The sequence below is a fragment of the Talpa europaea genome (assembly GCF_964194135.1).
Source record: "Talpa europaea genome assembly, chromosome: 11".
Taxonomy (NCBI): Eukaryota; Metazoa; Chordata; class Mammalia; order Eulipotyphla; family Talpidae; genus Talpa; species Talpa europaea.
Genome location: NC_140078.1, coordinates 234827 through 246937, shown reverse-complemented (window position 1 = coordinate 246937; position 12111 = coordinate 234827). Strand labels below are relative to the sequence as shown.

The 12111-nt window shown below is 69.4% G+C and overlaps 1 protein-coding gene across 1 annotated transcript; it reads left to right on the top strand.

Moving 5' to 3' along the window:
• The first annotated feature begins 4655 nt into the window (after positions 1–4655).
• On the top strand, positions 4656–7391 carry GID8 (GID complex subunit 8 homolog). The gene is made up of 4 exons (XM_084247238.1): positions 4656–4842; positions 5869–6065; positions 6263–6460; positions 6803–7391. Exons 1-4 carry the CDS (start codon positions 4725–4727, stop codon positions 6974–6976), a joined length of 687 nt encoding a protein of 228 aa, XP_084103364.1. The 5' UTR covers positions 4656–4724; the 3' UTR covers positions 6977–7391.
• The last annotated feature ends 4720 nt before the right edge of the window (positions 7392–12111 follow it).

Sequence of the window (12111 nt, the reverse complement as noted above, 5' to 3'; positions counted from 1 at the left end):
GAACCACCCAGGCCTGTCTTTGTGAGAGTGCCAAGCGGTGGGCCCCCACTCCTGCGGCCCCAGGTTCTCCACCCCCCACCCCACGCAAAGTCCAGAGGAAACTTGTAACACAGCACACTCGCTTCCAGCCAGCCGCTGCCCGAGGCTCCCGCTCCCACTCCCGTGCCCTGAGCCCCTGCCCCACCCTTTACAGGAAAACCCTGAAGCCAGTGTGCCTCCTTCAGGGTCAAGTGCCAAGGTGAGGAGCAGAGGCCTGAGGCCAGGCCCTCACCAGGGCGCCACCCACTCCCTGCGGATGCCCCACCCCTTCAAGAACCAGGTGAGACTAAGTGGGAGCAGCAAGCACACCTTTATTGTCACTCATGGGATGGAGGGTCCGGCGTCCACCCTAGGACGCAGGCCTGCGGTGGGGGCTAGGTCAGATCCCTTTCACCTGCACGATTCTTCCAGAAATCACCCCGGTGCCCTCTGGACAGCAGCCAGCATGTCGCTGTGCCCCAGCCCTGCCCTCTGTGCTTACCACTGGGGGGGGGGGGTCTCTCCTGACAGTTTGCTTCTCACCCTCCTCCAGGGGCCTGCCCACCTCTGTGTGGCATTAGACAGGCTTGACTGTCACTGAAAACGCACCACCCCCACCCCGCCCACTCCCTCCAGCAGCACCGGTTCCCAGGACCGGGTGAGGCACACTGGCTGACAGCTTCGCCGGGTCCCAGGAGCACCCACCGCTGGCCGGCAAGGGTTCCCACGAGCATGGGCTCTGGGTCCTTCCAGAAAACAGCCGTTCCCAACCTCCACCAGCCCTGCGGGTCCAACAGGGCAGCCCTACACCTGGGTGCCAGCGCGGCGGGAGGGGGCGAGCCTCGGGCTGCCCAGGAAGGCTGGCTGCAGGTGTGCAGGGCCGTGCGTGGGCAGCAGAGGCGTCATCCCATCCTGGGCTTTAGACACAAGACCAGACACATGGAGAAGACCCTGGAAATCAGGCCAGGAAGGGCCAGCCAGCGCCCCCTCACAGGAGGCAGTGGGGTCCAGTCAGGCGGCTGCGGCAAGACAGGCAGGGTACCCTGGGTGCTGCCCTTGAAGCAAGTGTGTTTAACACATCTGGACCCTGCCCCCCCCCCCACCGCTCCTGCATCTAAACAAAGGGCAGACTTGAGAAGCCGAGGCTGTAACGAGCCTGAGGCCGAATGTCTCCTTTCTGGCTGGTTCCATGGTGCAACGGCCTCAACGTGCCCATCTGATAAGGAGCCGGGCAGCACCAGGCCTAGCACAGGGGACAGCGGCTGTGCGGTCACTCGCCTCGCAGGCTGACGGCAGGGCCCCACGCGTCCCTGGGCGCCCCCTGGTGAGCAGGAGCAGGCACTGGCACTTCCGGGGGTGAGAGGCCGCCAGGGCAGCCGGGAGGGCACACTCAACTGGACTAAAACCCCCCCAAATGAAGGCCAAGCACAAGGGGCCTGTGTGAGGCCACGTGTCAAGGTGAGCGGCCAGCTCGACCTGTGCCAGCGTGGACAGTGTGTCCAATACGGCTTCGCCCTGCTCCGGCTGGGCTCGCCAAGACCAAGGGCAGGAGCCTCCTCTACGGTGGGAGGAAGGAGACGTGCTCCGGAGTCTGGCTGGCGGAGAAAGTGCACCCCCAGAATAACTGCGGGGAGCTCCCTTGTTTGTGCTCCCCGGAAGGCCCGCTGCCAACATGAGCCCGTTTCCGTTCCTCAGGCGCAGTTGGGGGATGGAGACGTCCGCAGGGCACCCAGGGGCCGCGGGCCGAGGCCGGGCTCTGTGGCCGAGGGTGGAAGGAGGCCCGATGGGGGCAGGTGGCCCCCCCAGACAGCCCCGGATGTGCCTGGGGGACAGCAAGGACACCAGGCCCGCCTGGCCTCCCTCCACACCAGCGCCCGGGAAGCAGACCTGCGGGGCCTCACCGAGCCCGGCGGACGACGGGCCCTCAGTGGGCAGGCCCGGCTGGACTGCTGGGATCTGAGAGGAAAACAAGAGCCTCCACCGAAACCCCTTGGCCCGGGGTTTCGAGAGCCCGCTGCTCTGGCCACGCACCCCTGAAAGCCGCCAGCACCCCCGGGGCCGAGGAACCCTTCGCCGTCCTCAGGGCGGCTCTTTCCCAGCGGGACCCCTCGCGGGCCGGAGGAAAGCGAAGCTCTGCCCGCCGAAGCCCGGGTCCCCCCAGTCCTTGCCCATCCATGACCAGGCCCCGCTTTCCTGCTCCCCACCCAGGCTCCTGCCTGCAGGCCCCAGCCCCTCCGCAGGCCCTCGCGCCCCGGCTGCAGAGATCGGCCTCTCACCTGGCCCCAAACACCTGCGTCTCCTCACCTAACACGGCGAACTGAGTCCCCGCCACCTCCCAGGGGCCCCTACCTAGCGATGGCCACACCTGCGAACTGCACAGGCGCTTGTCAGGGGCCAAGGGCTCTCCTCGACACCCCGGCCCAGCCCCACTTCGCCCTCAGTGGCCGCGGGCCTGAGACCTTGGGCGCTTCCCTGCCCCTGACACTGCAGGCCCCCCAACCCCAATGCCCCAAGAGCCGCCAAGTGGCCAGTGCTGGTGAGGCCACACCAGACAGCCTGCTGCGGTGCCAGGGTCCTCTGGGGGGCTGCCCGCACGCGCTTGTCCGCACCCCGCCTGCTGCTTGGCCATCCACGCGCGACGCGGCGGTCCAGCACTGAGTTTGGCCAATCGGCCTCTGTGGGTTGTCAGAACACACGGTCAGCCTGCTGACACAGCCCCTGGAGTTGGAGCCAGCCCTGCGGGCCCGGGGACGCGTGCCCTGCCCCCTCCCCTCTCACCCCCACCGCTTGGGCCTCATCTGAGGCCACCCCCAGGGCCTCACCCCCAGGGACACACACACCTGGTTGTGGCACAAGGCCCCTCCCTCTCCCGCCGCAACCCCCCTTTATCAGCCGAGAGTCCCCCAGGAAGGCCCCCTCTGGGGTTCAGGCCGGGCTGCCCTGGCTCGGGTGCGCCCTCGTTCACCCCCACGCTGAACGAACACCCCTGCGACTCGCCGCGTGGAGAGGCTCCTGCTCTGGAGGGCGCGCCCAGGGCGGCAGCAGGACAGCGCCAAAGGGACACCCGCGGATCGCACCAGCTCGTCTGGGCAGGTGCCCCAGCAAGCCCGTCTCCTGGAGGGGGCGCTCCGAGGGCCCCAGGAAGAGCCTGGAGAGGAGCCCCGAGGTTGCCAGGGCTGGAGCGGACGGAAGAGGCGGTATTGGGGGCTCCGGGCTCGCCAGGAGGCGAGCCGAGGACGGAGCACGACGCGGGGGCCACAGGGGCCGGCGGCCCGAGGAGTCCAGCCAGGAGCCGGGCCGCGGACGCAGACAGCCGCCGCTCTCCGCGGGGCGCGCAGGCCGGGCCGGGAGGCCCGCGGGGAAGGCCCGGAGGAAGCCCCCGGACGCGGCGGGCACGCGCTCCGCGGTGTCCCCGAGACCGGCCGCCTCCCCGCGCCCTCCACCGGCTCGCAGCGCGCGCCCCGCGACCCGGGAAGGCCCCGGGGCCGCCGGCGGGCCCCTCCGGGCACCACCGGCCTCCAGCCCGATCCCGGCGGCGGCCCAGCCGGGCGCGCCGACCCGCCGCGTCCCCGCGCAGACGCCGCCGCCCGCCGCGCGCCCGCGGCCCGGAGCCGCCTCGGCCTCGCAGCGCAGGCCCGCCCGGCGGCTCCCGGCGCCGAGGACGCGCCCGTCGGGGGGGACCCCGCCTCGGGCGGCGCGGAGCGCCGGCGCCCCCCGCCCTGCCCAGCCCGCGTGCTCACACAGACGACGGAAAGGACGCCGTGACCTTCGCCTCCGACTCGGCCTAGAGGTCGCCGCCCGGCGCGAGGCCCCCGCACCGCGACTCCCCGACCGCGGCCATCTTGCCCGGAGGCGGCCGACGCCTTTTGACTCTCGCGCCAACCCGTAGCGCGAGGGCGCCGCGAGGGGGGCTCTGCGCAGGGCCGGAAGCTCGACGTCCAGGCTTCCGGCGGGCTGGGCCCCGCCCCCGCGCGGGAGCCCGCGATTGGCTGCGGGCGCGTCGCCCCCGGGTCTCGCGAGAAGTGAAGGGGCGGCCGCCCGTTCGTCCGCCGCCCGCCCCGCGCGCCCCGCCGCCGCCGCCCTCGCCGCCGCCCTCGCCGCCGCCGCCGCGACCCCGGCGCCGCCCCCCGCCTCCCGCCGGCCGGCCCGAGCGGCCCGAGAGCGCCCGCGGGAGCCGGCGCGCACGGTAAGATGGCGGCGGCGGGCGCGGGCGGGGCGGGGGCCCGAGCTCGCTGCCCCGCCCCGCGGGCGCCGGAGCGGCCCCCGCCGAGCCCAGCGGCCCCGGAGCGCCGGGCCCTGGAGGCTCTGCCGCCGGCCGCCGCGGACCTGCTCGTGGCCGGCGCGCGGGGTCGGCGCCCGGCGCGGGGCGCCTCTGCCCGGGCGCGGCCCGCGTGGCCCGCGAGCCCCGGCGGCGGCCCCGCGCCGGCCGCTCCGCCTCTGGCCGCGCCGGCGCGCAGGGGGCCTGCGGCGGAGCGGACGGCGCGGGGCGGGCTCCCCCCGCCCGCCCCCTGCCCCGCGCTCGCGGCTCGTGGCCGGGCCGCGGCCCGACCCCGCCGCCCCTTGCCCGCTCGGCCTGGCGATGCCCCGGCGCCCGCGGGGTCGTCCTGCTTCCCCGGCGCCTCCCACGCGCGGCCCGAGGCCTGCGGCGGCTGCGGAGCGCTCAGCGGTTCTCAGAGCCCCGCTGCTTCTCCTAGGAGGAGCCCAGGATGAGCTATGCGGAAAAACCCGACGAGATCACGAGAGATGAGTGGATGGAAAAGCTCAACAGCCTGCACGTCCAGCGGGCGGACATGAACCGCCTCATCATGAACTACCTGGTCACAGGTGAGCGCTGTGCGCCCGCGGCCCGGGTCCATGGCTAGGCCGCCACAGCCCCGGGACCAGCTTCCCCAGGTCTCTGGCGCTTCTGGCAGGGCCCGTGGTTTTCCCTTTTTTTTTTTTTTTTTTTTAAGATTTATTTATGGGTGTAAGAACTGGGGTACAGGCCAGAGGTGCAGGGGTGAGAGGAGTCTCCAGAGACAGGGCGAGGAACAGAACAGGCAGACGGACTGAAATCCACCGCTGAGGGGAGCAGCGGGGAGACAGGAGAGGTCCGCTGCGCCCTGTGGGTTGCTCCTGGCCGGCAGGGGATCGAACACATGCTGCAGAGGTTGCGGGGAGCTTGATGGCGCTGTCTCTAACTCCGGCGTCTCCAGGGAGGCCTTAGAGCCCATTTCTTGACCTTTGACATTTCCATGCTTGGGGCGTCAGGACATTGGGCGGCATGTGTGCGGCTTCCCCGGCTGGTCTGGTGAGTCCGACTGGACCAACCACAGGTGTGGCCGACTCCAGTAGGAAAGGGGCAGAAGCAGGGAGGAGGGGTGGGGGGCAGCGGTGATTTGGACACCTGATGTGGGGAAGGACAAAGGCCGACTTTGGCCATGCTGAGAAAAATCCAGATATTTTTTTAAAAATGTCTGTCCCCGTCAGCGTTCTCTGGGCAGCGAGGAGGCCTCATGTCCTGGCAGGCGGGGCCCCGTGCCAGCTTGCCTGTGACTCACTGGCGGTGGCAGTGGCCAGGCCATGGCTTCCTGCCAAGGGGGAGCCAGCGTCTCGCCCGCCTGGCCTGCGCCCGGCCTGTGGTGCCCAGCAGCGGGGTGTGAGTGCCGCCGCCCCCATAGCCTCACTTCTGGCTGGTGGGTCAGAGACACTCGGGGTCGGGGCTGGAAAGGAGCAAAGTGCCCGCTGCACTTGGCGCCTACCGAGCACTGAGCCGGCAGGGGCCGCTATCGGGCCCACGCGAGGGGCCCACGTGGCCGAGACTGAGCCCAAGCGAGGGTTGTGGCGCCGACGTCCCGACTTGTCCTGCAGAAGGCTTCAAGGAGGCAGCAGAGAAGTTCCGGATGGAGTCTGGGATTGAGCCCAGCGTGGATCTGGAGACGCTGGACGAGCGGATAAAGATCCGTGAGATGATTCTGAAAGGTCAGATCCAGGAGGCCATCGCTCTGGTCAACAGTCTGCACCCTGAGCTGCTGGACACCAACCGCTGCCTCTACTTCCACCTGCAGGTGAGTGCGGAAACCACCCAGTGCAGGGAGCGTGAGGCTGGTGGACGTGGGTGGCAGCTGGCGTGTCCCTGCGTGGCTCTTGCTTTGAAGCCACAAACCTAATCACTCCTGCCCGCGCTGCGGGATGCCCCGAGTGGGTCCGTGCCAGGGCGCTGCACCACGCTGCGGCCCTGAGTCTTTTCCCCTCGCACGCCCAGCAACAGCACCTGATCGAGCTGATCCGCCAGCGCGAGACCGAGGCGGCGCTGGAGTTCGCCCAGACGCAGCTAGCGGAGCAGGGCGAGGAGAGCCGCGAGTGCCTGACAGAGATGGAGCGTACGCTGGCCCTGCTGGCCTTCGACAGCCCCGAGGACTCGCCCTTTGGGGATCTGCTCAACATGATGCAGAGGCAGAAGGTACGGGGCGGCCTGAGGCAGCAGCCACAACCCCCAGTCAGGCTCCGTCTCCACCTTCCATGCCGGCCGGCCTCGTCCCCGTCGCCTGTCCATGTGGGCACGGGCGCAGGCGCCCTGCTGCCTCCAAGACGCCCTTCTCCAGGGCCCTGCCTGCCGCACTGGCCCACCATGGGGTCTTCTGGGGGCTCCTGGCCTGGTTCAGGGCAGTTTGCTGCCATTCCACCTGTGTGTCAGGCCCCCGGGTGCCCATGTCAGGCCTGCCTTCTCGTTCCTGTAAACACGCAGCTGCGTCTGTGCCCCCTGGGCCCGGCCCGTGCCGCTGCTGACGGGCCCGTTTCCTAGGTGTGGAGCGAAGTCAACCAGGCTGTCCTGGATTACGAGAACCGCGAATCGACGCCCAAGCTGGCGAAGTTACTGAAGCTCCTGCTCTGGGCGCAGAACGAGCTGGACCAGAAGAAAGTCAAGTACCCCAAGATGACGGACCTCAGCCGGGGCGTGATCGAGGAGCCCAAGTAGCCGGCCAGCGTCTGGGACCCGAGTCTCCTCTGCGGTGGCGTCCTTGGTGGAGGGACACAGCCCGTGGCACTAGGAGGCCCGAGAGACGCTGTGGCCCCCGTGGACGGGGACAGCTGGCTCGGGGCGGGACCTGCCCTGGAGCCGCTCCTGCCCCTCCGGCCTTTGTGCTGTCTCGCGCCCCCGGGGAGAGGCCGTGTTAGCGCAGAAGTCCCGACTCCGAGCTCTCGTGCGCAGGGCCGCGTCCGGCTTGTCCCTCGGTCTGGCCGTGCGGCTCGCCGGGTGTGCGTGCAGGGCTGTGTGCTTGTTACCTTTCTACGTAGATACTTTGGTGCTGTGTGTGGTGAGAGTCTCCGGTGGGCCAGCGAACCAGCCCTTCGAGGCAGCTTTGTTGAAAATAAAGGTTTCTTTTTGATTTCAAGAATAACCAAAACAGCCTTGACACAGCTTGGGTCGTCCTGCGTCTGGCGCGGCCTGCCTTCTCTGCGGACACACGTCCCTGGGCCGGGGCACAGCGCGGGCTACCTGCCCCCAGCTCGCCGGACATGGGGCCATGTGTGCTGGGCAGCCCAGGTGTGGCCACTGGCATCTCCTCTGGCGCCAGCGGTGGGTTCTGGGGTCCTCACAGTTCCCCCACACCATCGCATCCCTCAGCTCCCCGCTGCTTGGGGCTGGGCCTCGGCCCTCCCTCCACCAGCCGCTCCTGCCCGGTGGGCCTGGCACCAGGTCAGTGGCTGGGTTGGGGGCCTGCACGCCTAGACACACCCGCGGGGCCTTGTGCCCGCCACCCTGCCGCCCCAGGCACCGCGCGTGCTGTGCTGCTGGGCGAGGTCGCACCGAGGGGCCAGGAGCAGCCTGCCCCGGCCCGAGCGTGCCCTGGACTCTGGTGGGGGGTGTCCTCTGACCCACGCCGTGACCGCCAGCGGCGATTTCCTTGGAGGCGTGAGGTGGGGGATCTCGGCCTTCATGTGACTGACAGGTGTGAGCTCCCAGGAAGCGAGCGCCAGGGACCTGGGGCTGGGGTGCCCCTAGTTGTCTTCATACTGGTGGGTTCCGGACGGGCTCCATTTCCCACAGGAGGGTGGGAGGCGCCAGGCTCCTGTGGCCTGGACAGGCTACTCTGCCTGGCTGCAGAGGTGGAGGGCAGGGCCGGGGGATGGGGAGCCCCAGGGCCTGGGGGCGACGACCAGGTGCCGGGAAGTCTGCTCCTCTGAGGCAGGCAGCAGGGCTCCAGCGGCCAGCCCGACCCCTTTCCTGGCTCAGCCCTGGGACTGACTGCCTGTTCCCGGGTCCAGGTGTGGTGGGCGTGTGCCTGGGTGGGCACCTGCTCGGGACCACGGGCTCCTGGATCTCCGTGTTCAACCTGATGGCCTCCATCAGTAGCCTGAGGCTCTGTGGCTTCCTGCTGTTCGGAAAGGCCCAGCAAGTGGACCTCAGTGTCCCCGCAAAGTCCCTACCTGCACACGTGCCGATGCCTGCCACGGACCCCGTGGCTGCAGAGGCTGGGCCCACGCGAACAGGGCAGGGATGCCCGTTAGGCCTCAGCCTCCAGGGCCTCGGTTTCCCCACATGGGGGTTGCGGGGTTGGGCTCAGGAGCCAAGGCACGTGCAGCAACAGCTTTTACGGGCACCCCCTGTCCCTTTGGGTCTGGAGGAGCCTCCGCTCAGCGTGGCCAGCAGTGTGGTCACTGGGGGCCGGACCCTGGACTCCCCAGCCTGATGTGGGGGTTTCCTGGAGCACCATGGGTGATCAGCGGCATGCCCCGCCCCCAGAGCAGGAGCCCCATGTTGGCCAACCTGTCCCCTGATGTCACGAAGGGTGGGGGATCCCCACAAGAGCAGGCCGAGCGCCCCAGTTTGGCAGGCCTTGTCTGTCTCTGAGGAGCTGCCCTGTGGATCCTCCGGGCCCCTGGGGACTGTGGGAGCCCCAGAACTGGGTAAACCCCCTCCTCATGGTCACCACCTTTTCCTGGTTGAAGGGCTGGCACCTCATGAATCAATAGCAGATTTTACAAGATGTTTGTGCAGAGAAAAGGCTATAAAGATGTGGAACCCACGCCGAGGCCGCAGTTAAGGGACATTGTTAAACCGGTGGTCGAGGGCTGCTTGACGCAGCCCCAGCCTCCGGGGCCTCCGCTCGCAGCTCACACTCCTGCCGCGGCGGGCGGGGCCTTGGCCCCCACTCACTCCCTCCTCCAGGCCCTCAGCCCGCCCCAGAAGCAGCCCCGCGCACGCGTGTGTCCGTGAGTTGCGTGTCTCGAGAGTGACTCCTGCGTGTGCGGTGTCTGCGGGCGGGTGTCCATGTCAACGCCTGGGCCCAAGACCCGGCCTGGCCCCTGGAGGGCCTGGTGCTATGCCCCACACTGACCGGCAGAGGGCGCCCTGTGTCCTCCACCCCAGAGCAGCTGCTGGGGGGCACCAAGGCCTCTGCCTCCCCGCCAGCCCCTGCACCCCCTCCCAGTGTTCTCTCCACCACCCCACCCGCCACCATCCCTCCTGTCCCGCCACTGTCCTCAGGGGACTGTGGCCCCTCAGCCCTGGGACCCCAGGTCCTGCTCCCCCTCCCAGCTGTCTGGGGGAGGCTGTGTTTAGAGCTGAACTCCAGGGCGGCCTGCACCCCACCTTCCGGCCTGCTGACCCAGACGGCCCCACCCAGGCAGGGAGTGTCCTCCCCCCCCCTTCCCCTCACTGTAGGGTGGTCCTCGGGTCACATAAGTGACCCTTTCCTGTTTTTTCTTTAAAGCAGGCGCCTTAATAGCCACTAATGTTCCTAATTAGCATGCCAGGGCCTCCTGGGGGCCATCTCCCGCCTGCCAGCCTCCACCTGCGCACCCAGGGCCCTGAGGCTGCTCACCTCCAGATCCTGCCCGGGCACCGCGCGAGGGTGCCTGGACAGCGCCCCTGCCCCGCGTTCTCGGGGAGGCGAGAAGGGCTCTGGCTGCTTAATGAGAAGCGGGGAGCCGGCGCCAACGTGCAGTGGGGGCCACCGGTGTGACAGTCCAGGGGCTGCTGCGGGGAAGCCATTAACTGAAACAGCCTCATTAACTAGTAATTAGCAGCGGGAAGTGGGAAGTGGCCGAGGCACCTCCTTCTTCTCCTTCTTCGCCAGGCCCTTCAAGTGCAAGGGCCGTCAATTAAGGGACGTGCGTGCATTTTGATTAAAGGCAGGCTGCGCTGAGGCCTCCAGAAAACTGAGCTGCCTGCCCCGCCTTCGAGGGCTGCCGGGCCTCCTCCATCCGCCCAGCCCAGCCCCCGGCCCGGCCAGCGGCAACCCCATCCGCAGAAGCACAGCGGGCAGCGCTGCCCTCCCTGGCCTGGGCTCGGCGTCTCCTCCCGTCCGCAGCAGGGGCAAGGAGGCTGGGAAGGAGGTCTCCGCTGGCGGCGGGGGCCACTGGCCTGTCCTCCCACGCCGCGGGGACTGCCCTCACTTGCTTTCTGATTGACCGCGCACCAGACTCAAGCACCCCTCACTGGCTGCTGGGGCCGAGTCCAGAGCGCCCCGCCGGCGGTCAGGCTGGGCGCTGTGTCCAGCTCTCTCCGGCACGGCCCCGCAGCCCCCAGCAGGCACCCACAGAGAAAGCCTCGCAGCCCTCCGGGAAGCCTGCCCGACCCCGTCACACGCGGGGTGTGGGGGGGGTGGCCTGTCCTGCTCCAGCCCCTCCCGCCAGCCCTGACTTCAGGAAGGGATGGGAGCGTGGACCCCAAAGACAGGCCAGCGGACACACCAGAGAGGAGGCCACTCAGCAGATCTGACCGTGGACCCACCGGCACACCCGGGCCTCCCCTCCCCGACCGCCCAGAAAGCCCAGGAAGCGGGACTTCGGGCCAGGTCAGGTGAGAATGCGGCCCCCTGCAGCCAGGGCGGGTCTGGGAGAGGCCGATGGGTTCCTGGCCAGGACGGCAGGCAAGTGTCGCCATCCTGGGGGCCGGGGGGCCCACCCAGCTCGTCCCCACGCCCTCTCTTCCTCATGCCTTGCGCTGTCCGTGTCCGGCTCCCTGTCCGGTCCCACTGGACCAGGCCCACCACAGGCCCCCTTTTGCCTCCACTCCAAATGCGGTGTCATCCGAGGGGCCCGCTCTGCCCAGTCAGTGTGGTGCCTCTGTGTCCAGTCGCCCCAGGCGTGGCTCCCAGGAGACTGCAGGGAGCGCAGGGGGGCCAGGCTGCTGCCAGCTCAGTTTTTCCCTGCCCTCCAGCGCAGGGGCCTCCTGCTCCCGCACAGGTCCAGTGCGACCTCTGGGCAGCAGAACAGGTCAAAGACCCTGCGTGGCGCCGGGAGGGCAGGGGCGTTTGGTGGACAGGCTCCCTGTCCCTGTGAAGAGCTGGATGGGCCGGGGCGGGGCCAGGGCAGCACCACCCCCCCCCACCGCCGGGCAGGACTGGCCCCTCAGCACAGCGGAGCTCCCCGGGTCCCCTGCGCCCACTGATCTCTCCGGATTAACGCTCTTTGCTGGAGTCAGCGCCTCGGGCAGCTGCCCAGCGGCCTCGCCCTAGAGCCCCGACGCCAGCACCTGTGTCCTGCCCGGCCGCGAACTCAGCTTCTCTTTTGCCCTCCAAGATGGATCCACACGTGCCCACGGGCGGGGCTGGCTGAGCACCCAGCGCCCAGCGCCCTACACCATCCGCAGCTCTGACCGATGCACCCGGCCTGCCAGCCCGTCCAATGTGGGCCCCTAGGAGGCCCCGGCCCTCCCACCCGGCAGAGCCCTGCCCATCATCCTGGATGCTCCATCCATGCTGGGTGGTGGCCATGAGCAGCTGGTTGGCCCTGGGGCCAGCACGGCTGGTCCTGGCAGCTGCTGTTCCTCCTTCGGCTCAGAGGCCTCCTGGAGCCCATCCCGCTCAGCCCTAGCGGTGGCCCCCTGGCCACACTGCCCCAGCTGGACCCCGCAGCAGGCGCTGGAACGGGAGCTCCCTGGTGGCTTCAGAGCAGCTCAGAGAGGGCTGGCAGCGGCCTCCTGGTGGTGGGCAGTGAGCGGGGCACAGCGGGGCCCTGGGGCCCCAACTAGCCTGGCTTTGGCAAGAGAAACCCAGAGGGACCGAGCCTGAGGGGCAGGGTCCAGGCAGGGACCCCCGGAGCCACCCTGGCCCTCGCACCTCGCTGCACCATCGCCCCCGGGGCCGGCCTCCCCATGGACCC

Coding starts and splice junctions, on each gene's coding strand:
- GID8 (XM_084247238.1), top strand. CDS start 4,725: ATGAGCTATGCGGAAAAACCCGACGAGATCACGAGAGATGAGTGGATG. Junction 4,843..5,868: donor CATGAACTACCTGGTCACAG/GTGAGCGCTGTG, acceptor CTTGTCCTGCAG/AAGGCTTCAAGGAGGCAGCA. Junction 6,066..6,262: donor GCCTCTACTTCCACCTGCAG/GTGAGTGCGGAA, acceptor TCGCACGCCCAG/CAACAGCACCTGATCGAGCT.